The 23,229-nt window shown below is 40.6% G+C and overlaps 1 protein-coding gene across 4 annotated transcripts in view; it reads left to right on the top strand.

The window, feature by feature from the left end:
- fer (fer (fps/fes related) tyrosine kinase) overlaps window positions 1-23,229 on the top strand; it is a 202,491-nt gene that overhangs the window by 155,118 nt on the left and 24,144 nt on the right. The window contains exon 17 of one of the 4 annotated variants that reach the window (XM_048594698.1): window positions 14,672-15,434. The exons of the other annotated variants lie outside the window; for them this stretch is intronic. Coding sequence (XP_048450655.1) covers window positions 14,672-14,678 — 7 coding nt within the window. The 3' untranslated portion in view covers window positions 14,679-15,434. Of the gene's footprint in view, window positions 1-14,671; window positions 15,435-23,229 lie in introns of those variants that run through there. 4 annotated transcript variants of the gene reach the window in all.

Here is a 23,229-nt window from a genome sequence, read left to right as displayed (position 1 = left end):
TGAGCTTCTACAAGTCTCCAGGAGAGAATTCCAATGACTTACCACCTGTTGAGTAAAGAAATTCCTCTTCATCTCAGTCCTAAATGGTCTACCCCTAATTCCAGGAATCTGCCTCTGGTGCTAGACTGACCCACCACGTGACATTTCCAATACATATCTATCAAGTCATGTCTTGTAAGATTTTCATTACGAGTTTTAGTGTGATCACCTCTCATTCTTTGTATCTAGAGAATGAAGGCTTAGTTTCCTGAACCTGTCCTCGGAAGATATTCCCACCATCCCAGGGATTAGTCTTGTGAACCTCTGTTTTACTCTTCCTTTGGCAGATATATCCTTCCATGGATAAAGAAACCAAAACTATACACCATATTCAAGGTGCGGTCTCACCAAGGGTTTTCACAGTTGCACAAGGCATCTTTACTCCTGCACTCAAATCTCCATGCAATAAAGGCCAACATAGCATTTGCCTTCCCATTTGCTGGAGCATCTGCATGCTAGAGTTAGTGATTGATGAACACTCACGTCCATTTGGACTTTAGTACTTCCCACCTCTCTCTCTCTATTCTGCCTTTCTGTTTTCTCTTGTCAAATGGTTAATGCACATTTGGATCATATTTCATCTGCTGTGCTCTTGCCCATTCACTGTGCTGGTCCAAATCTCTCTGAATCCTCCTTGGATCATTATCAACTCACATTCCCACCTAGTTTGGTGTCATTGATAAATTTAGGAATAACAACCTTGGTCCCTACTTTGAAATAATTTATATAGAATGTGAATAGCTGTGATTCAAGCACCAATCCTATGGTACCCACTGGTAATAACGTGCCTGTTTATTCCTGCTCTCTGATTTCTGTTATGAAGATGCTTCATATTTATTCATCTTTATGGACTTGGCTTTGAAAGAATATGGAGGTGCACAGATTGACCCTTTTTAGAAAAAGACAATGAAAAGTATCATTGAAACTTTTTTTTTCAAGTTACCGTTGGGCAGAAAATGTTTTTCTATTTTAACTGAAATCACTGCAGATTAAGAAATCCATTTTTCCCCTTAACCTGAAGTGTGTGTGCGTGTGGTTTGGTTTACTTGGAGGTGGGGGTAAACATTTATTTTTGGACAACAAATTGTGATAACCAATTCTGCAATTATTGGAAGTCTCCAATTAGTTGATTTATTCAATTTATGTCCAATACACAGAAAGCATACAATTGGTCATATTGGAACTTGGGTATAATATTTTTTGTTTGATGTTGTGACGTGAGAAGTGAGACTGGTGCAACAGTTCATTTATTCTATCTCAATATAACAAAATGGAACATTGCAGTGGAATACTGCATGTGGTCAGTATGCAGTTAGTAGTGGGGTAATAATGGAAAAATATAAAAGGAATGATCACGTTTCTTGTGCATTTTTATGTCAAAATTTCTTTGGAAGTTACTAAGGCTTTGTGGAAGGTTGAAGATTTTTTCCTGGGTGATTTGCAAAAAAAACTTAAGGATAGATTATTAGAATTAAAAAGAGGAACTAGGAAAGCAGACATGATTGAGTTAATCTCACAACCTTAGAAGTTGCAAGTAGGGCAAAGCATATCAGTCAATAATTCAGTTGACGTAGCAAGAATTCTTTGCAGATGAATTAAGATGAATCAGAAAGAGATTAGAAGTGAAAGAAAAGGACGATAAGTACTGTAAGTCAAAAATGCTGGTTGCTAGTTCACAAATCACAGGCCAGAAACCCCACTTATGTGCTATATCTACAAATATAATGTACATTTGGGAAGTTACAGTGAATCAAAGAGTGGAGGAAATGCAACAGAGAAAAAAATGGGGAAAATGATAAACAGACAATGACAGGAAGGGACAGACAAAAGAGAAGAAAAAGCAAATCAGATAAGATGAGAGACTACATAAGTAGTAAGAGGCACTGTAGCTCGCTGAAATTTAAAAGGATGAGAGGAGATCTAATTCAAGTATATAAGATGCTAAAGGGGATTGACAAAGTAGACATGGAGTGGACATTTCCCTTTACGGGGCAATCTAAGATACAAAGTCACAGTTCCAGGCAATGGGGTGGCAGATTTAAAACAGAGATGAAGAGGAATTTTATACACAGGGAGAGTGGTATGGATCCAATTTTGAATTTAAACATGAGACTGTGAAAGCAGAGCCAGTGAAAGTGAACTGGCAATTTAGATTGTGGGATAGGTCAACAGAGATGTAGTGGCAAACATTTAAGGGGATATTTCAGAAAGTGCAGAAAAGATGCATTCCAACAAATAAGAAACATTTTAAGGGATGGACCTGCTATCCATGGTGAGCTAAAAAAAAAAGTCAAAGGTAGAATCAAATTCAAAGAAAATACAATTCTGCAAAGATAGGTGGTAAATTGGAAGGTTGAACAGAATAGTAATAAAAAAAAGCAAAGAATTACTCAAAGATTAATTAGGTGTGAAAAATTCAAGTACAAGAGAAAGTGCAGCAAAAATACAAAGGCAAAAAGAAAAGTTTCTTCAGATATTTGAAGAAGAAAAGAGTTAACAAAGTAAGCATTGGTCCTTTAGAAAATGAGTCCAGGGAATTAGTGGAAGAGGATAAATTCATGGCAGATGAATTTAACAGTTATTTTGTATTGGTCTTCAGGACACATGTAGCATGCTGGGAAATCGGGAATTTAAAGATGGGGAGGAACTCCAGGTAATTACAATTGCAAGGGAAGTGATGTTGAGTAAATTGTTGAAGCTGAGAATTGAAAAGTACCTGGGTCCTGTTGGAGAAGTAGCTAGTGAGAATAGTACTGAAAGTGGAACAATCATCAGCTAACATCTCCCCTGTATGACCTTATGATGGAAGAAAAGTCACTGATGAGGCAGCTGAAAATGTCTGGGCCTGGGATAGTTTGGATATTTGCACAGCAACAGAGGGGGGCGATCAGCCCCCAGTGAACCTGCAAAAGTTCACTCTCCAGGGCAATTGGAGAAAAGAACACTGCCACTACTACCACCACCCTGACAACCATATAAATGGAAGAAAATGGTGGTGTTGCTCCTTTAGGTCAAAGGCCAGTTCTCCTGAGCCTGCTGCCAATATCAACAAGAAGTGAAGCAAAGAAACAGCTTGTGTTTGAAGGAGAAATCTGAATTAGTGCCGGGGGTATTAAGAAAGTCATTGGGGAAGCCCATTGCTGGGGGGAAAGGGAAGTGTGGCCAGAGGACTGAGGGCTGGCAAGTGGGTTACAAAGAGCTGCTTTTGGCCAGTAAGTTGAGCCTTTTGCAAGGGAAACCATTTTGCTGAGGCTGGAGTGCCTTCTCATAGAATCATAGAGCCCCTACAGTGTGGAAGCAGGCCATTCAGCACATTGAGTCCACACCAGAAAGCATCCCACCCAGACTCACCCTATCTCTGTAACCCTGCATTTTCCATGACTAATCCATCTCGACTGCACATCCCCAGATACACCTGGGCGTTGTGTCTGGGTCATGAGGACACCAGCTAGGGGCATGTGGTATTAGTATCAAGGTGACAGCAAAGATAAATAGTGGTGATGGGGAAAAGGAGTCTGCAAGGGAAGTATGAGGGGAGATGGAGGTTGCAAAGCATGAGAGAAATAGAAAGTTGCGTGGAAGCTGTGGAGAGAAGTAAGTTGTAACAGCAGTGTGTAAAGTGAGAAGGAGGCTGTTTGGAGTATTGGTTGGGGAGGGTAGAAGGAGGCTGTGAGGAGGGAGAAAGAGACTGCAAGAGGGGACAGGGAGAAAGGGAGGTTGCAAGAGCACTGTGGGAAAGTTGCTAAGGAGAGAGAACAGTTTCAAACCTGTCAAGAAAGCAACACTTAGCTAACGGGAATCCAAAGTAACTTTCAATCACTGAATTAATAAATTCCTTGCAAATTAATGTAGAATTTCTAATTTAAGTTCAAGATTACTTGGAAAAATGTAGTGAATTCTGCTATAATGAACACTGTCAATTATTAAATTTACATGTAAGATTGAGATCCAAGATGCAATCAATATGTTTGCAACTGCCTGGTTAAAATGTTCTGATTTTGTGCATGTGTGATGGAAATACATTTGCTATAACCTCATCAATTTGGAGATAGTGTGTTCAGGGCAATGAATTTTTGTATGTACAATTATTTGTGATTTTGAAAAACACTTTTTTACAGCTTATATCTACTTTCGTACCAGTTTAAATGCTATGATGTTGAGGATATTATTGCTTTCATTGTGTGTTGTGGCTTTAAGTTTAATGGAGAATTGTTAATTGAGGATACTGATTATTCTAATTATGCTTCATGTCTAAATACACCAGACGTCAACATACCTACTGTGAAGGTATTGTCTTATGTGACCGTGTCACCTAAAGACTTAGAATGAAAAAGTAACCCTTGAGCAAACTTCAAGAGAAGCCCTCAAAAAAGAAAAATGATTGAGCCTTGCTGCACAGATATCCAATTGATGAAATGATTGACCTCCCACACCCACAACATTTGTGTTATCTATGATGCCAACCAGCAGTATGTTTCTCTAATGTCTATTGACTTAAGTTTGCTTGGATACTTTGGCACACTTAGTCAAGTGTTGCTTTGTTATTGCGGGCTTTTACTTCAAGCTCACCTCTGAAATTCTGGTCTGTTGTCCATGTTTGAACCAAAGCTGTAATGACAATTGAATATTGTATATTATAATGTTTAATAAGAAATATTATTCAGAGAGGGCTGTACAGCTTTTCAAGACTGTTGTACCAATCAATAAGATTGTATCCAGTCCTCGACATGAAAATCACTTCCATGCTGATGACCAAATCCCTTGATTTCCCAAAATTTATCAGTTTCAGTCCTGAATTTTATTTATTCTTTCACAATTTACTCAATTTTATGTACATACATCACATACACGTGCACATATGCACAAGATCAGCCCGCAAATGGGAATACACAACACCTAGATATGGTCAAACTTGAGAGAAAATTCAAGAAACTTGTCATACAGTTCTGTTGTTGATGCTTCATATAAAAGTTAAAACCACAGGAAAACCGACTAGAGCATAAAACTATATGAAGTTCCATGTGAGATTTTCTGCTTCGTAAAAGGGCTGCCATCAAAAATAAGCACACCATGTGAAATCATATGTTTATATGTCGATTAACAAGTAATGCTACAATCATTGTAAAAACTATAAAATCAGAGTGCTGTAAGTAGATTTAAATTATTTGAACAATTCAGGAAAATGAAAGATGAAATTGAATAGTTTATAGACAGGATTTCTTGTTATTTGCTTATTTTTGGTGTTCAGTGCCCATCACTGCTTGTCCTGGAGGAGGCGATGGTGAGCTAGCTTCTTGAAGTGCAGCAGCCTTTGCCACATTGGGATCATCGCAGTGATGTTTGGGGGAAGTTCCAGATTTTGAATGGTGATATAATTTTAAATCAGGATGGTATATGACAAGAGAATTCGTAGGTAGTGGTATTCCCATGTAATCTGCGCTGCCCTTGTTCTTCTAGATGGTAGAGGTTGTGGGCTTGAAAGGTGCGTCAAAGAAGCCTTGATGAGTTATTGTAGTGCATCCTTTAGACAGTATACACTACTGCCATTGTCTTTGTGGTGAAGGTTGTGAATATTGAAGATGGTGGATGAGGTGCCTGTCAAGAGGGCTGTTTTGTCCTGGATCATGTTGACCTTGCTGAGTGTTGTCGGACCATCCGGATTATTGGATGTCATCACACTCCTAACTTGTGCCTGTAGATGGTGGGTATTGTGGAAACAAATATATAATGAATGGAAGACAAAGAAATTTTGTGGAATGGGCAGGAGACTTGAAATAACAGTGAACAATTAGCTTAATGCTGTGAATGGTGTTGGTTTATTAAACAAATCCCTGAAAGAGGCAGCTCCATAAATATCTCCATCCTCAATGATGAAAGAGCCGAACGCATCAAAAGATAAAGCTGAACCATTCACAACAACCTTTGGCCAGAATTACAAAGTGGATGATCCATCACAGCCTCCTCCAATGGACTCCAGCATCGCAGATATCAATCTTCACCCAATTCAATTTAGTCCATGTGATATCAACAAACAATTGGAGGCAGTGGATATCGCAAAAACTATGAGCTCTGACAGCATTACAGCAATAGTACTGAAGACGTGCTCCAGAACTTACTGCTTCCCTAAACAAGTGTTCCGGTACAGATTAAACACTGGCACCTGCCTGAAAATGTTTAAAATTGCCTAAGTATGTCCTGTACACACAAAGCAGCTCAGATACAACCCAGCCAACTACCACCGCATTAGTCTACTCTTGATCATCAGTAAAGTGGCGGAACGTGTCATCAGAAATGCTATCAAGTAGCATCTACTCAGCAAAACTTGCTCACTAGCACCCAGTTTGGAGTCCGCCAGAGCCCAAACACCTGAGCTCCTGACCTCATTACAGCACTGATCCAAACATGGATGAAAGAACTGAATTCCAGTTGTTAAGTGAGAATGACCTACCCTGACATCAAGGCCACATTTGACAGAGTGGCACCAAGGAGCCCTAGGCAAAACTAGAATCAGTGAGTATGAGGGGGCAAAGTCTCCGCTGGTTGGAGTCACACCTGGCACATAGGAAGATGTTTGTATATGTTGGACGTCAGTCATCTCAGCTGCAAGACATCTCAACAGGAGTTCCTCGGGTAGTTTCCTAGGCCCAACCATCTTCAGCTGCTTCATCAATGACCTTCTGTCCATTAAAAGGTTTGGGGATGTTCACCAATGATTGCACAATGCTCAGCACCGTTCATGACTACTTAGATACTGAAGCAGTCCATATTCAAATGCAGCAAGACCTGGATAATATTTAGGCTTGGGATGACAAGTGGCAATTAACACTGAAGCACACACATGCCAGGCAATGACCATCTCCAGTAAGAGACAGTCTGAACTGCCCCTCGACATTCAACGGTGTTGCCATGATTGAGTCCCCTAATATCAACATCCTGGGGGTTATCGTTGACCTGAAACTCAACTGGACTTGCCACATAAACACAGTGGCTACAAGAACAGGTCAGAGGTTAGGAATACAATGGCAAGAAATTCACCTCCTGATTCCCCAAAGCCTGTCCATCATCTACAAGGCACAAGTCAGGAGTGTGATGGAATATTCCCCACTTGCCTGGATGGTTTGACACCATCCAGGACGAGCAGCCTGCTTGATTAGCACCACATTGACAAGCATCCACGCCCTCCACCACCAAATCTCAGTAGGAGCAGTGTGTGCTATCTAGAAGATCACTGCAGAAATTCAGCAAAGATCCATGGACAGCACCTTCCAAATCACGACCACTTTCATCTAGAAGGACAAGGGCAGCAGTAACATGGGAGCACCATCACCTGCAAGTCCCCCACCAAACCACTTACCATCCTGACTTGAAAATTCATTGCCATTCCTTCATTTTCACTGTATCAAAATCTTGGAGTTCCCTTCTAAAGAGCATTGTGGATCTACTTGCAACACATGGACTGCAGCAGTTTAAGATGGCAGGTCACCATCACCTTCTCGGGCAACTAGGGATGGGCAATAAATGCTGGCCAACTAGCAACCCCCACGTCCCACGAGTGAATTTAAAAAAAATGCCAGCATAGTTTCATGTGTATTTACTAAAGTAAAGATAAAGCTTCACAAGATAATTATTCATTGCTTTTGGACATGCCACTGCAAAAAAAAAAATGCCATTGGAAAGAGGAAGAACAAATCCAAAAGGATTGGTCCCAAGTATTTTAAAAAGTTATAATCTTTGAGGAGAAATATCAGTTTTACGATCTGGAGGAAGGACAAGTAGGAATTCATTAGGTAGACAACATCTACCTAATGTTGATTTTAACTTCGGAGTGAGACCTAACAGGAGGAACACTCCAAAGAAATTAGTGAAAAATAGGTTGAGTGATGAATGTTTAAACTAATCTACCAACCATGAAGAAAGATGCAAAACTTTTGAGGTTATTTGAAGCATAATTGGGTGCCATGAAGGGTAATAGCAAATGCATTTCCATCGGACGAGTCAGATTTTCTCAGCTCCAACTTAGATTTTCTTTATAAAAACCCAAGTCGCATTTAATGCAGCAGCACAATTTCTGTATTATGTTATAGAATAGATCTTTTGTGGAATTTGCTATGTTTTTGGTTAAATCCTTAACCATTACAGCCAAAAGTATATCAGATTTAAGTGATTAAACAGGTTCTTTGACTTCAAGGAGATTTTTGTATGAAGGATGTGAAGCTGCAAATAAAAGCGAAATGCTGTGGATTCTGGAAAGCTGAACTGAAGAAAAGTGATATTGGCCTCTATGTTAATGCTGTTTCTCTCTCCACAATTGCTCCCAGACCTTCTGAATTTCTCCAGTACTTTGTTTATATTCAATATGAAGCTGCAGTTTCATGACTATTTCAGCTGGTTGTCCAAGTCGAATATTCATTTTTTTTTTCAGAAATGAAACATCTATTTGAGTGAATTTCAAAGCACTTTCAACTGCTGCAATATTGTCATCTTAGATCAAACATGAATACTAAAATAATCTGAAGTTTTTAGTGAATCTTGGAAGCAGTTAGTGGTCTTGTTGGACATGTTGAGGAGTGATGTTTCAATTCTGTCTTGTTGGAGATGATCATTGTCTGGCATTTGTGTGGTGTAAACATTACTTGCCACTCGTCATCCTGAGCCTAGATATTGTCTGGGTTTGACTGCATGTGGATTGCTTCAATATCTGAGAAGTCACGAATGTGCTGAACATTATACAATCTTCAGCAAACATCCCTACTTCTGACCTTATGATAGAAGGAAGGTCATTTTGAAGCAGCTGAAGATGATTGGACCTACCGATGAACACCTGCAGAGATGTCCTGGAGTTGAAATGACTGTCCTCCAACAAGCATAACCATCTATCCTCCTTCCTTTATGCCTGGTATCACTCCTGCAGATCTTCATTTTAGTTTGAAGATGAGAAATTTTCACCAATCCTACTCACTCATCAGTTTCCTTTCCTGTTCTCATTGTGTGTATTGTGATGTTAATCTGCCACTAATTTGACTGTATTTAGCCCTCTCAATCCACATGTTTTAACCCCTCCTGCTCACCTATCTCATTGAAGAGTTTACTTCTTGCTATGAAACTCTGTCATTATTTTTCACCAGTCACTCACTGCTTTTGCACTTCAAGCTAAATCTTCAGTTTTATTCACTGAGCCTTTGTGTCAATCAGGCAAAGTATACATTCTCATTGACTATGCTCCTTACTGATCATGCAGTTCAAAAATCCCTGAATAATGGATCTACTCAGAGCCACTTCTTAGATATTTTCTAGTCAACCTTTCCAGAGTTGTAATGACACACCTCTGAAGCAGTTAAGACCTGAGTCCTGGTCTCCTGGTGCAGAGGTACACTGCTATTATACTGTAAGAGCCCTTTCAAAGTCACTTAGTAGCTACAGTAATCCGCACCTGATTTAGACAAAAGATTTCACCTACTTGAAGGTCACTATCATGCAGCTGTCTCTTTTAATTAAGCTATGTCAGCCTCTTTAAGGGTTGCTATCTAAATAACTTTAAAGTTGGAAAAACTCTGAAATTGGAAAAAAAAACCGTTTAATTTCCACTTTGAACCAAATTTCCAGTTTCATTCACTCAACCTTTGTCTCATTCAACTAAAGTTACCTTCATGTGGTCTCTAACTACTCAAAAAACAATTTTTCTTTCGCAAAACCTTTGACTTTATCTGATCACACAATGATTTTGAAGATGCACTGGTAAGACTTTCTTAATACATTGTAATATTTCCCACTGACATTATTTATTGATAGGCCAGTTGTTCCCTTTTTTCTGTCTCCTTGAATAGACAGTTACATTTGCTAACTTCCAATCTAGTAGGATCACTGTAGAACTTGTTAAATGTGAAAAGTCATAACCTGTGCATCCATGATCTCTGCTACTACTTCTTTCAGAACTCTTTTATGTAGGCCATTAGATTTTGATGGCTTGTCAGATTTTAGTCCCTTAATTTTCATCAACAATGGCGCATGCAGCATGATGGAGCGTGAAATGATACCATGCATGAACATGATGAAATTTGAAGTAAAAAGCGAAAGAACTGTGGATGTTGTAAATCGGGAAACAAAACAGAAGTTGCTGGAAAAGCTCAACAGGTCTGGCAGCATTTGTGAAGGAAAACCAGAGTTAACGTTTTGGGTCTGGTGACCCTTCTTCAGATGCTACCAGACCTGCTGAGCTTTTCCAGCAATTTCTATGAAATTTGAAGTGGTGTGTGGTGCCTATTTGTATTTAGGATAACAAGAGACAAGACAGGGAGTGAACTGATGGAGTGGCACTGAAATGTTGATGTGAACTGGTAGTGGTATCAAAGGATAGTGCTTTTAGAAACTGAGGCCAGGGACAAATGAATAGCAGTAGAAATTTGAGGTAGAGCTGAAAAGATTCTTACATTAATTGGTTTAGAAGTAAGAGTGCTATCTGTCGTGAAGTGAAAACCAAGAAACTACAGCTCAGTCAGTCTAACCTTAGTGGTGGGGAAACTATTGGAAGCAATTCTGAGGGACTGAATTAATCTGCATTTGGGGAGCAAGGATTAATCAAGAACAGTCTTTTGTTAAAAGGAGGACATGTCTGATCAATTTGACTGAATTCTTTGAGGTTACTAGGGTGTAGATGAAGGCAGTGCATTTGATGTAGTCCACTTGGACTTCAGCAAGGCTTTTGATAATATCCCAAGTTAGACCAAACAGATAGCAAAGGTAAGACCGCAAGGGATCCAAGTTAATGTGGCAATTGGATCCACAATTGGCTGAGTGACCAGAAACAGAAGTTGATGGGTTGATGGGTGGTTATTGACTGGAAATCTGTGTCCAGTGGAGCCTCACAGGGGTCTGTATCCCCTTGCTGTGTGTGGTTTATATAAATGATTTCAACTTGAATGTAGAAGAGTTAGTCAGTAAGTCCTCAGATGATACAAAATTTATTAGGGTGGTAAGTAGGTGAGAAGATGGTCTTAGACGATATGGATGGGCAGGAAAGATGGGTTGATCAGTGGCAAATGGAATTCAATGCAAAAAAATGAAAGATGACGCACTTGGGCAGGACAGACAAGACAAGGAAATACATGATGAATGGTAGGACCCTGGAAAGCACAGAGAATCAGAGGGACGCCAGAGGTGTGCATGTACACCGGTCTGTTAAGGTATCAAGTTAACTGGATAAAGTGGTTAAGAAGGAATATTGTATACTTGCCTCTTTTCGCTGAGGCATAGGGTTTAAGAGCAGGAAGATTTTACCGGAACTGTATAAAATGTTGGTTAGGCCACAGTTAGAGTATTGTGTGCAATTCCTGAATCTTCATTATAGGAGGGGCGTGATAGCATTGGAGAGGCTGTGGAGGAAATTTGCCAAGATCTTGCCTGGACTTGAGTTTCTGTTAATGAAGAGAGATTGGACAGACTGTGGTTGTTTTCCTTGGAGCAGAGGAGATTGAGAGGAGACGTGATTGATATGTGTAAAATCAAGGAGCATTGATTGTGTAGACATGTAACTTTATCCCTTGGTGGGACGATTTAGTGACCTAGGGCATAGATTCAAGGTAAGGGGCAGAAGGTATAGGGATGTGAGGAAAACTTTATCAAAGAGAATGGTGGGAATCTGGACCTCAGTGCCTATAAACATGGTAGAAGCAGAAATTCTGGTAACATTTAAGAAGTATTTAGATGTATACTTGTGATGCCAAGGCTTACGAGGCTATGGGCAAAGTGCTAGAAAATGGGATTAGAATAGGTAGGTGGCTGTTTTTGACTGGTGTGGATAGGATGAGCCAAAGGACCATTTTCTGTTCATCTCTTGCTATACGAAGAGCGAAGAACATTTTTTTTCTAAACTGGCAGAAGGAAATGATGCTTCCACATCAGTGTAATAACAATTAAAACAATTTAACAATGGGATTTAGCAACACTACTGAGCTGCAAAAGCTTACAGTTGTTGCTAAAGTTACCTGTTGTCTAAGTAGTTTAATGTTTAGCATGTGAAAGCACATAGACCACCAGGTGGTCTAGTCAATATCCATAATTCAGAAATATGCAACAGAGCTTTTATTTGTCTTCAAACGTATTTGTCACTGTCATGACGTGCACACAGGTGAAGATTTAAGGTGCGTTGTCTTTTCCCAGTTCAAAATCAGCTGAGAAGTATACCGTGACAAGATAGTCTTATGAATTCTCATTGATAAGGATATAATTTGTATGCAAACATACAAATTATGAGCAGAATTAGGTTTTTCAGCCCCTTGAGCCTGCTCTGCCATTTAGAATATAGCTTGTCCTGCAGGATCTTAACAAAAATACCAATGTAAAGTGGGGGTGGGGGACGACGACGTTTTAAACGGTGTTAAGAGTGCTGATTTGTTACTAACCTTTGCTTCTCCAATTGCACCTTCCAGATTTGTGAACCTTACCACCTGGAAGGGTAAGGGAAGCAGAGGGTTCCCCTACAAGCCACACACCATCCTGACTTGAAAATATACTGTGTTCCTGCACTGTTGATTGGTCACAATTCTGGAACTCTCTTGCTAAAAACACTGGATGAACGCCAGCATTATTCTAAACTCCACTGAATATAGCCCTAACTGTTCCAGTCTGTCTTTATGTCAGTTCTGCCATCTGAGATGTCAGTCTGGTAAACCTTTGTTGCAATGCATCCTTAGCCAGAACATTCATCCTCAGATAAGGAGACCAAACTTGCACACAATACTTCAGGGATGTTTTTACCAAGGCCCTGTCCAATTGCAGCAAGATATCCCTGCTCCCATGCTCTTATCCTCTCATTATGAAGGCCAACATACCATTTGGTTTCTTCACCACCTGCAGTAGCTGTATACTTACTTTCAGAAATTGGTGTACATGTAACCTTAGGTCTCATTGCACCTCACCCTTTCCCAATAATCCACCTTCAGTTTATGCTTACAAAATGGATAACCTCTCATTTATCCACATTATACTTTCTCTGCCATGCAGTTGCCCACTCACTCAACTTGCCCAAATCACACTGAAGCATCTCTATATCCTCCTCACAGTTCACCCTCCCATACAGCTTTATGTCATGTGCAAACTTGGAGATATTATATTTATTTCCCTCATCTAAATTATTAATATATATTGTGAATATCTGGAGTGCTGGTCCCTTGAGCACCCCACTCGTCACAGGCAGCCACTCAGAAAGAGACCTTTTTATTCCGATTCTTTGTTTCCTATCTATCAACCGGTTCGCTATCCTGAAGCTGTCATAGGCAAGCATTGCTCATCTGTCACAGGCACAGGAACGTCAGGTTCGTCAGTACACTACCCTCAATCCCGTGCACTTCAATTTTACATGCTAATCCCTTATGTGGGAGCTTTTCAAAAGCCTTCTGAAGGTCCAAGTAAACTACGTCCATTGGTTCCCCAGATCAACTGATAACTATCTCCTCAAAAAAATTCGAATAAATATCCATGACTTCACTTTTTCGTAAATCTGTGTTGACTCTGTTCAATCGTGTCACTCTTTGACAAATGCTGTGCTGTTAAATCTTCTATAATGCATTGTGGCATTTTCCCTACTACCAATATCAGGCCAACCAGTTTATAATTACTGTTTTTTTTCCCTACCTCCTTATTTAAATATTGGTGTTAGTTTAGCAACCTTCCAAACCATAGCATATGAAGATACAAAAGTGCCTGCTGCTGCCTGGACTTTGCAACATTCATGCCACCGGCATCACATTTGAACCCTAGCTGCAAATCACTTCAGATATGGCAAGCCAGGAACTACCCTTCACATAGTGTAAAATCACAATCATTCCAGGGGAAATGGAGATGGTGTTGGACAGGGTAGTGGAAAGGAGGGCAATGTTGTTTTCCTGCACACCACAAAATAGGCCATACTGATGAACTGTAGGCCTCGCTTGGTGCAATATTCTGGGTGAAACACTATGCGGGAAGAAGATTAATGATCTCCTGCATTCTACAAGTGTAAGTACCATTATCTTTTGTCTGCTATCTCTCACACTCAGGCTCATCACTCTCACTGCCACTACACATGTTTCTCATCAAGGATGGACAGTCAAATTTTCAACTTTTCCTGCTTCTGTGCTTCCTACTCTCTCACTGGGAATACCTTGCTAACACTCTGCCCCCGCAGCATCATTAATGGCTTTCCAACCAATTCCATCATTCCCAAATTTCCATTTATCTGATTGCAGGACAAAATGTTTCTCAACCACATTAGGAAGAGGAGTAGGCCACTTGATCCTTCAAACCTGCACCACCATTTACTGAGATCATAGCTGATCTGTTTGTGTTCTGAATTCCACATTTGCATCCATCTCTGATAACAAGATCCTTTGTTAGGAAAGGGATTCAACCTACTTCCATCTTAAAATATTCAATGGCCCCACTATACTGCTTTTGGACACAGAGTATCAGAGGGTCCAAGACATGGGTGATGAGCGACTGCTAATGTGGAAATGCAGAGAATTCTATAGGCAACCAGTCCAGTAAGTTTCATTGTGCTGTATTGCACTGCTCTCCCATTACCACCAATGCTAACTGTTTCTTAATCTGCACAAGGTTTTATCCCTCTTGCACAACTAATTCCCTCTCTTCAACGCAGGCACTGATATCACCCCGTGAACCTCCACTAAGAAGAGGTCTACGCTGGAGACCTACAGTTCCACCTCCATCCCTACCTCTGAAGATGAAGCCACTCAGTCCTCAGAGGATGGACAGTCAAGGCTTTCACCTAATTGGGTACTCCTTCTATTTTAGACTCTTGTTCACAATCTGGTGAGCACATCACTGTCATGTCTCCACAGCCGGTTGAAGGGAAAACAAAGCCATTGGTCTTTTGCACTTGGAGGACTGCCGGAGACCAGGCACCTGCTCAGCTCCAGGCAAAAGATGATTCTTTGGCCTTAGCCATTAGTGACTTTGTCAGAATTCACATACAGACACAGGAACAACTGCCAGGTGCTTCAGAGGTAGTCAGTAAACAGGATCAAAGGATGGGTAAACAGCTGGTTCTGGGACTTGTGTATCTGACCATTTCCAAGGATAGGCTGCCATGGAGACCCAAGACCAGCACATTTCTGAGAGTGCCAGGTATGCAAGCACTTGTGTGTCCTCACTGCAGCTACAGCTGCTCAGCATCAGTGGCAAGGGAAGATGAGGAAAAAAGACTTCGACCTCCATTCCAGGTGCACTTTCCTGTCAGCGAGACAGGGTAATGCCAGTTGACACTGAAGGAGAAGAAGAGACATAGAGGACCCCTAAAAGCTTGCTCTCCAGGCGTTCCAGAAGTGCCTGGCCCCACTACCTTCCCTGCCTGATGACAAAGCCTGCAGAAGTCCAAGGAAGGTGAACCTGCATCTGGGCAGGATGTTCTCGGCAGTATTGGAATCACTCGGTTCCAGTGCCCCCAGGAATGACTGACAGCCAGGTCACTCAGGTTAAAAGAGTCCACTGCAGAGCAGGCTTCTTCCACTCTAGCTGCAAGCATCAAACTGCATTTAGTTGTATTGGGAGGAATGGAAAAAGAAAGAATGGAGGACCGATACGTGCTGGGAGTGAAATCTTATTGTAATGTTTCTTGCACTTTTAAGAGGGCAAGATATATATATTTACAATATTTGCTCTTTGTAAAAATGTCACTGTTGGATCTTGTGAAGTTGTACCCATCTGCGAGATGAGCAGCGTCTTCATAGAAATTCCAAGGATAAATGAAGTCATCTTGGCTGAGCATTGCTCATCTGTCTCAGGCAAAAGACTCCATGCCTGCAGATACCATCAGAGACACTGCACTTTTATTTGGACAATACTCAGGTGAAAAGTAGTGTGCAGGCATTGTGCTAGGGCTTGCCATACACACACTTTCCACTTGTAAACCACTTTGTGAATGATAGTTTGGTATCAGATGAGTCCACACGTCTACACAAAGGTTAATTCTATCCATAAACTTTGAATGGCAGTGCACTCCCTTGAAAAGCTGTGGGTTGGACAACAGGCATTTCATATGTCCACATTCCCTCATAGCACATTGGCTACCAAGGGATGCTGCACAAAGCACTGCTTCTCAAATAAACCTTGTCCAACAAGATACTCCAGCATATCAAAGAAATCTACATGAATTCTGAAACATTGAAGTCTAAGTGATAATGGAAGGGTAAAACCGTGAAATGCTTTAAGCTTCGAATTAATCAGCTGCCGATTATGAGCTATTTCACTGCATTAGTCTCAGATGTTATACTGAATGGTGACTGAAATCTTAAAAGCTAGCTTTTTGTGTGATATGATGTTTGTCCCCGTCTGACTGCTTTCTCCCGACGTTGAGTACAACACGTAAAGTGTAGATACATGAAAGTGGGATCATATGAGGATATCAAGCAAACAATCATATGTATTAAAAAAATATATATTTGAAAACAGAAAACATCAAGGACTGCAAAATAGTTAGGTCCATATCTACCTCACACTGAAAAAGGGCCACTTGCCGTTTACCCAACAATGTCCAAACCCAGCTCATCCTGAAAGCAGATTTCAGTCGGGTTCTTACTAGGTTCTCAAACTGGACAATGCATGCAGTATCATGCTGTCTTGGATGTCTGTCCCTGTCACTGTCCTGATCGTCATATCAGAGGTATAGATAGAGTGGGAATATGGCTGCCATAATTCCCACAGAGTTGCATCAAAGTGATAGATGTGTTGATTTTTGGCAATATAACATTAGACTGAATTTTACCAGGTCTCTTGGTGTTGTGAACAGACCCTGTTTTTAAAAAAAAAAGGGAGCTGCATGATGACACTTGTTTGGAGTTGGTCTCCTTGCAATAGCTTGATCTCTCAGCACATCAGAACCTGAGGTGCCATGACTTGAAGAGGGAGCTTTAGAGATAATGACAGTTTTCCTTTCACCCGTGATTCTTCTGGAGGTGTGTTCACTTGTTCGACAAAGCATGTTGTATTGGGAGCCCTGATTTTTAATTTTTGCTTGCCTGTCCAACATTGTGTCCATTTTGGAGGAACTTTGAATAGATTCTCTGAGATATCAGAACTGCCAGTCGTCTATCAGGCTGGCAGCATCAGCAGCCCACCTCACCATTCTTAATTGGAATACAGGCAGCTAATTAGGAGAGTAGCTGAATCTCTCCCACATGGCAAATGCAGGTTCAGGGCCTGATGTTTGGCCAGACATTAAGGTCCTGAAGTCCAAACTAGAATTCAGTCCATTGCTTTTGTGGGAAACTGAAATGATTTGTTAATTGCTGCTGTGTTAAAAGTGTTTGAGTTTCAGCAGAGTTTTTTTTAGTACGTTAGATCACTATGTAAATGTGGAGTATGCAGTGATGAAAAGGCTTTTGAGAGAAGCAAAGGTGGTAATTACTTGTCTAAGTAGCTAACATAACAAAAGATTGACTTTTGACGTCAAGCAAATGACAAATTTGAGTTACTGCTTTACCTTTATAATATGCTTTATTTTGCCATAAATTTAATTTCTACTTAGCAATAATTAGTGGTGAATGACAGCTATAAGTGAGTTTTATTTCAAGTATTTTTCCTTTTGAAGCAGGGTGAAAGGTTTCAAACTGTTCTAGTCATTATTCAGACAACCTTGAGCACAACAGCTGGCAATTGGGCATTTAATTACATGTTTGGTGAATATAATAAAGGTTTTTCATTTCGATTGTTTGCTCGTCATGGACAGTAAGTGGGGCTTGAGCTAAAATATTTGACAAATGGAACTTCAGTGCCAGAGGAAACATGGATAAGATTAGACTGTGGAGGAGAATTTGCGTCTTTTGTGTAGGCGGTGGGGGGAGTAAAATTTGACATTGACTAAATCTGCATATAATTATTCTGGCATTGTTAAGAGGAAATCAAATCACATGAAGGTGTACAAGCTTAATGTAGATTTTAAACAGTCAGTTGTCAAGAATTCAATTCTAATTCAGTTGTGCTGTAAAGTATAAAAGGATGATGGATAATGAATAAAGAGATTTTATCTTTCTATGGTAACAAAAATGCTGTTTTCTGTCACTGAGACTGGTAATACACAGTGCAAGAACTCACAGCTTTGATATGTTCTAGTATTGCAAATATCAATAAGGAAAAGAATCATCATTATTTGACAAAAAGAATGTCACCCATACGTTACTGGCCCATCATATTGTTGAAAAATCACATCAAGTCATAGAGTTAGTAGGAACTGCAGATGCTGGAGTCATACACCATGGAACCAGACCCTTAGGCCCAACTCTTCCATGCTGACCCAGTTTCCTGAACTGAACTAATCCCATTTGCCTGCGTTTGGCCCATATCCCTCTAAATTTTTCTTTTCCATCTACCTGTCCAAATCATAGAATTCCTAAAGTGTTGAAGCAGGCCACCCAGCCCATTGAGTCCACACCAACTCTCCGAAGAGTTTCCCACTCAGACCCAGCCCCCTACCCTATCCCTGTAACCTTGCATTTCCCATGACCAATTCAGCTAACTTTCACATCCCTGGACACTATGGGTAATTTAGAATGGCTAATCACTAACCTGCACATTTTGGACTGTGAGAGGTAACTGAAGCACCTGGAGGAAATCCACGCAGATACGGAAAGTGTGTGTAAACTCCACACAGTCGCCCGAGGATGGAATCAAACCCTCCTGTGTTCCCATCCAAATGACAAACAACAGTAGACCCAGATCCTTGCGGCCCAGTGCTGGTCGCAGGCATTCAGTCTAAACAGTTAACCCTCTTACCACCAGTCTGTCTCCTCCCATCAAGACAATTTTGTATCCAATTGGCTCGCTCTCACTGGATCCCATGACTTGGTCTCAACAAGTTAGGAATTTACCTCTTGGTAGCTTAATTTGAAAAAAATTCATGTTGTTAGGCTCACTCCATCACCCTCAGGATGCTGTTTTAAGTTCTGTCGGGTGGAAAAGAGAACATTTAGAAGATTTTCTGGTGAACGTAAATATGCATTCCTTGTATTCCTTGCTGTCATTGTGATCTACTGCGATATACATGAAATAATTTGTGTTCCTAAATACAGAGCAGCTATGGTACATAGTGCTAAGAAAAGGATATGCTGTTCCAGTGAGTGAAAGGCAGAAAGCTTTCACACTATGTCTCTGTTTTTCAGCAAAATTTAAGCTTTGCACTACAAATGAATAATTACCATGTTACTGTTAAATAAATTTAGTTATCTTTTGTGAATTCCTGAGTAGCCACTATATTGATCCTTTCTTGAAGATTTCTTTTCATTCTTGTACTTTCTTGCATTTGCATTCATGCCGTGTAACGTTTCATCCTTTTGGCTGATGCTGTTCCGAGAATTAAGGTGTTACTGGGATGCACGTCAATGGGCCACGCAGCTGTTTTGTTACTGATTTTTCTGTCATTCTTCTCCTCTCAAATTACTGAATAAATTCTGTAGAATGTATATGAAGATTTTGGCAGCAGTGGATTGTTTCTGCTGTTACCTAGTGTTGTATTTAGGGACAGATGCCCTTCTGAATTCCCCAGAACTGTAGATTATCTGTAAAACCACTAGTATTTTGCGCAATCATCGCTGTTATTCTGTATCCTTTAAAACTGCAAAGTGTCCATTTGCCAACTGAAGTCTTATGGATTGCTCACATTCTGTGAAAACAGGGAGATCTACTGCAGTAGTATTGCTGAATGGTGTTTGGGGCATTCTCAAACCATGAAGTAATTGAAGTAGATTTTTATTATATTAGATCTCAAGCTAGGTCAACCAAATGTAAAATACAATTACAAGAGGAGCCTGAAAAAGCCCATTATTCTTCTTTTATTCCTCATTTATGGATCACTGAGGAATTTACTTTTGGATGCATTACTCTAATCTTTGCGTTATTTGTCAATTTTTGATCAGGCTGTTTAGAAAATATCTATGGTACATGGTTGAGAGCCAGATTTGATCCCATGTCTCAACCTTGATTGCAGAAGAAAAATCCTGGCCTGTTAACATTATGAAGTTTTAAACATTGTTATACTAATGTATTTACTTGACTTTGAGCATGAGAGAGAATTCACTGAATTTATATAATAACCATGTACTATCAATTTGAATTTAAACAGGAGCTCTGGAATCATTTCACAGGAGTGATACCAACAAAATCTGAGACTGAGCTGCATGATATACTAGGACAGGAGATTGAAAGCTAATATCATACATGATGAGAGAGGCGTGGTAAACAGATTTAGAAAGGCTGTTCATGAGTGCAAGTCCTTAGCAGCAGAAGCATTGCTAACAATGGAGCAATTTAAAATTGGAGCTGTTTAAGAAACTAAGTAGAAGAACATTGGAATATTCCAGGCTGGAGATAACAAAGGCATGGACAAGGGTTTCAGCAGATTTGTTGGGATGGGGCGAATTCTGGTGTCCTGCTGGTGTCATCCACTGATGCAAAGTACCTATTCAGTTCCTCTGCCATTTCTTTATTCCATTACTGCTTTTCCAGCCTCATTTTCCAGCATTCCAACATCCATTCTTGCCTCTTACTTTTTAAAGATAGATATCGAAGAAACCACTTGCAATCCTTGTTTATATTTCTGGCTGGCTCACTCATGATTCATCTTCTCTCCATTTTATTTAAAATTTGACCTCTACTAGTTTTTAAAAGGCTTGCCAGTCTTCTGGCTTCCCACTAATCTCCACCACACTTTGTTTTTTCTTTTGCTTTTATGTTGTCCCTGACTTCCCTGGCTGCCTCATCCTTACCTTAGCATATCTGTTCTTTCTTGGGATGCATTTCTGCTGTGCCCCCTGAATTATCGCCGGAAACTCCTGCCATTGCTGCTCCATTTTCCCCGGTATTCTTCCATTCCAATTAACTCTGGCCAACTCCTCCCTCATGTCTTTATTGTAACCTTTACTCAATTGTAATACCATTAGATCTGATTTCAGCTTCTTCCTCTGAAACTGTAGGGTGAATTTTATCAGATTGTAGTCACTGACTCTTTCACCTTAAGCTGCCTCATTGCACATTACCAAATCCAGAATTGCCCGTTCCTAGTGGGCTCTACTATAAGCTGCTCCAAAAAAATATTTGTAGATATTACGCAAATTCCTTTTCTGGAGATCCAACACCCCACCTTATTTTCCCAGACCACCTGCATATTGAAATCTGATTATTGTAATAGTGCCTTTCTTAGATTTTCTTCCCCACATCCTGACTGCTGCTGACTACTACACAACTCCCATAAGGATCCTTTATTCCTTAGTTACTCCTCAACTCTGCCCACGCGGATTCTATGCCTTCAGACTCCCTATCACTTCTTGCTATCAATTTAATTACATGCCTGACTTTCAATAGGACATGTACCCTTCCTTGGATATTTAGTTCCCAGCCCTGATCTCCTTGCAGCAATATCTGATACCCACAACATCATACCTGCCAGTTTCAATCCGCATTACCATCTCATTTATCTTGTTTTGTATAATATGAACATTGAAGTACAGCACCCACCGTTCTGCGTTGATTGTCCCTTTCTCAGGGTTGTTTCCTTAACTGCTGTGTTAAAGTTAAAGTCCTTCCATATTCTCTGTCCTATTACTTGTTCTGCAAACCTTAACCTCTGCTGAGCCTTCCTATCCTTTTAACTTTTTCCTCAATATTGCATGCAACCGAATCCACTGCTTCTGCTCCACCCTTTCAATTTAGAGTCCTATCCACAGCCATGGTAATGCAATTTGCCAGGATTCTGGTCCCAGCATAATTCAAACGAACCCCTTCGGAACAGCTTCCTCCTTCCAGGACCGATGCCAACGTCCCAATAATTCAAATCCATCACTCCCTACACTAGTCTCTGAGCCACATGTTTACCTCTTTAATCTTGTTGTACCTGTGCCAATTTGCATATGACTCAAGTAGTGATCCAGAGATGATTTGGCTTTTTGGTTCCGCTTTTTAATTTAGCCCATAACTGCTCAGATTTCCTCAGCAGAACCTCTTTCCACATGTATCGTCAATGCCTACATGGATGATGATAACTGGATCTTTGCCTTCCCACTCCATGTTCCTGTGCAACCCAGATGCAATATCCTGAACCTGGGGAATAGGCAGGCAACATAGCCTTCAGGACTGTCAATCCAAGCCACAGAGAACAATGTCTATCCCCTCACTCTATTATCCCCAATTACAACTATATTTTTCTTTCCTCCCCCTTGAATGGTTCTGTGTAGCACGGTTCTTTGGTCAGTTTACTTATCCTTCTTACAGCTCCACTCATCCACACAGGGAGCAAGAATCTAAAATCTGTTTTTAAAAAAAAGCTCAAGGGCTGAGGCACCTTCAGTACTACCTCCTGGATCCCTCTACCTGCCTGACTGGTGTTCACACCTTCCTGTCTTTGACCACTGACCAAATTTGAGGTAGTTAATCTAAAGGGTGTGCCTACCTCTTGAAACACACAATCCAGGTAACTCACCCCTCCCTGATGTGTCACAGTGCTCGAAGCTCAGACTCCAGCTCATCAACTCTGAGCCCGAGTTCTTGAAGCAACCAATACTTGCTACAGATGTGGTCACTATGAACCAGAGTGGGGTCCACCAACTCCTACATCATGAAGTTACAGTATATCACGTGGCCTGGCATCTCCAATTTAATTACTAAGTACTTAATTTGTTTTTTGAAGATTCATATCCGCTTTTTAGTTTGTAGCCTGTAAATATTTTCCCTACTTACATTTAATTTGAAAACAACCTATAAATAGTCAGATTAGTAGCTACCACCAGTGAACTTACAGTTCACCTGTGATTCACCGTTTTGCGCTGGGCCGCTAATTCTGGGCTTCAATTTATCTTGTTTGAAAAGAAAACCTTACAAATTGTGAGGCATAAGAAAGCAAGCAAAAAACACCTCATAGTCATAGAGTAATACAGCGTGGAAACAGGCACTTCAGCCCAAACTGGTCTATGCTGACCATGGTGACCACTCAGCTAGTTCCAATTGCCCACATTTGGTCCATATCCCTCTAAACCCTTCTCATCCATGTACCTATCCAAATGTTTAAATGTTGTTATTTATACCTGCCTCAACCACTTTCTCCAGCAGCCCATTCCATATATGCACTACTCTCTGCATGAAGAAGTTGCCCCTCAGGTCCTCCTTAGATCTATCCCCTCAGGTCCTCCTTGGATCTATCCCCTCAGGTCCTCC

The sequence above is a fragment of the Rhincodon typus genome, chromosome 3 (assembly GCF_021869965.1).
Source record: "Rhincodon typus isolate 14 chromosome 3, sRhiTyp1.1, whole genome shotgun sequence".
Lineage (NCBI taxonomy): Eukaryota > Metazoa > Chordata > Chondrichthyes > Orectolobiformes > Rhincodontidae > Rhincodon > Rhincodon typus.
Note: the sequence above shows the minus strand (reverse complement) of the source record. Positions and strands in the feature narration are given on the sequence as shown.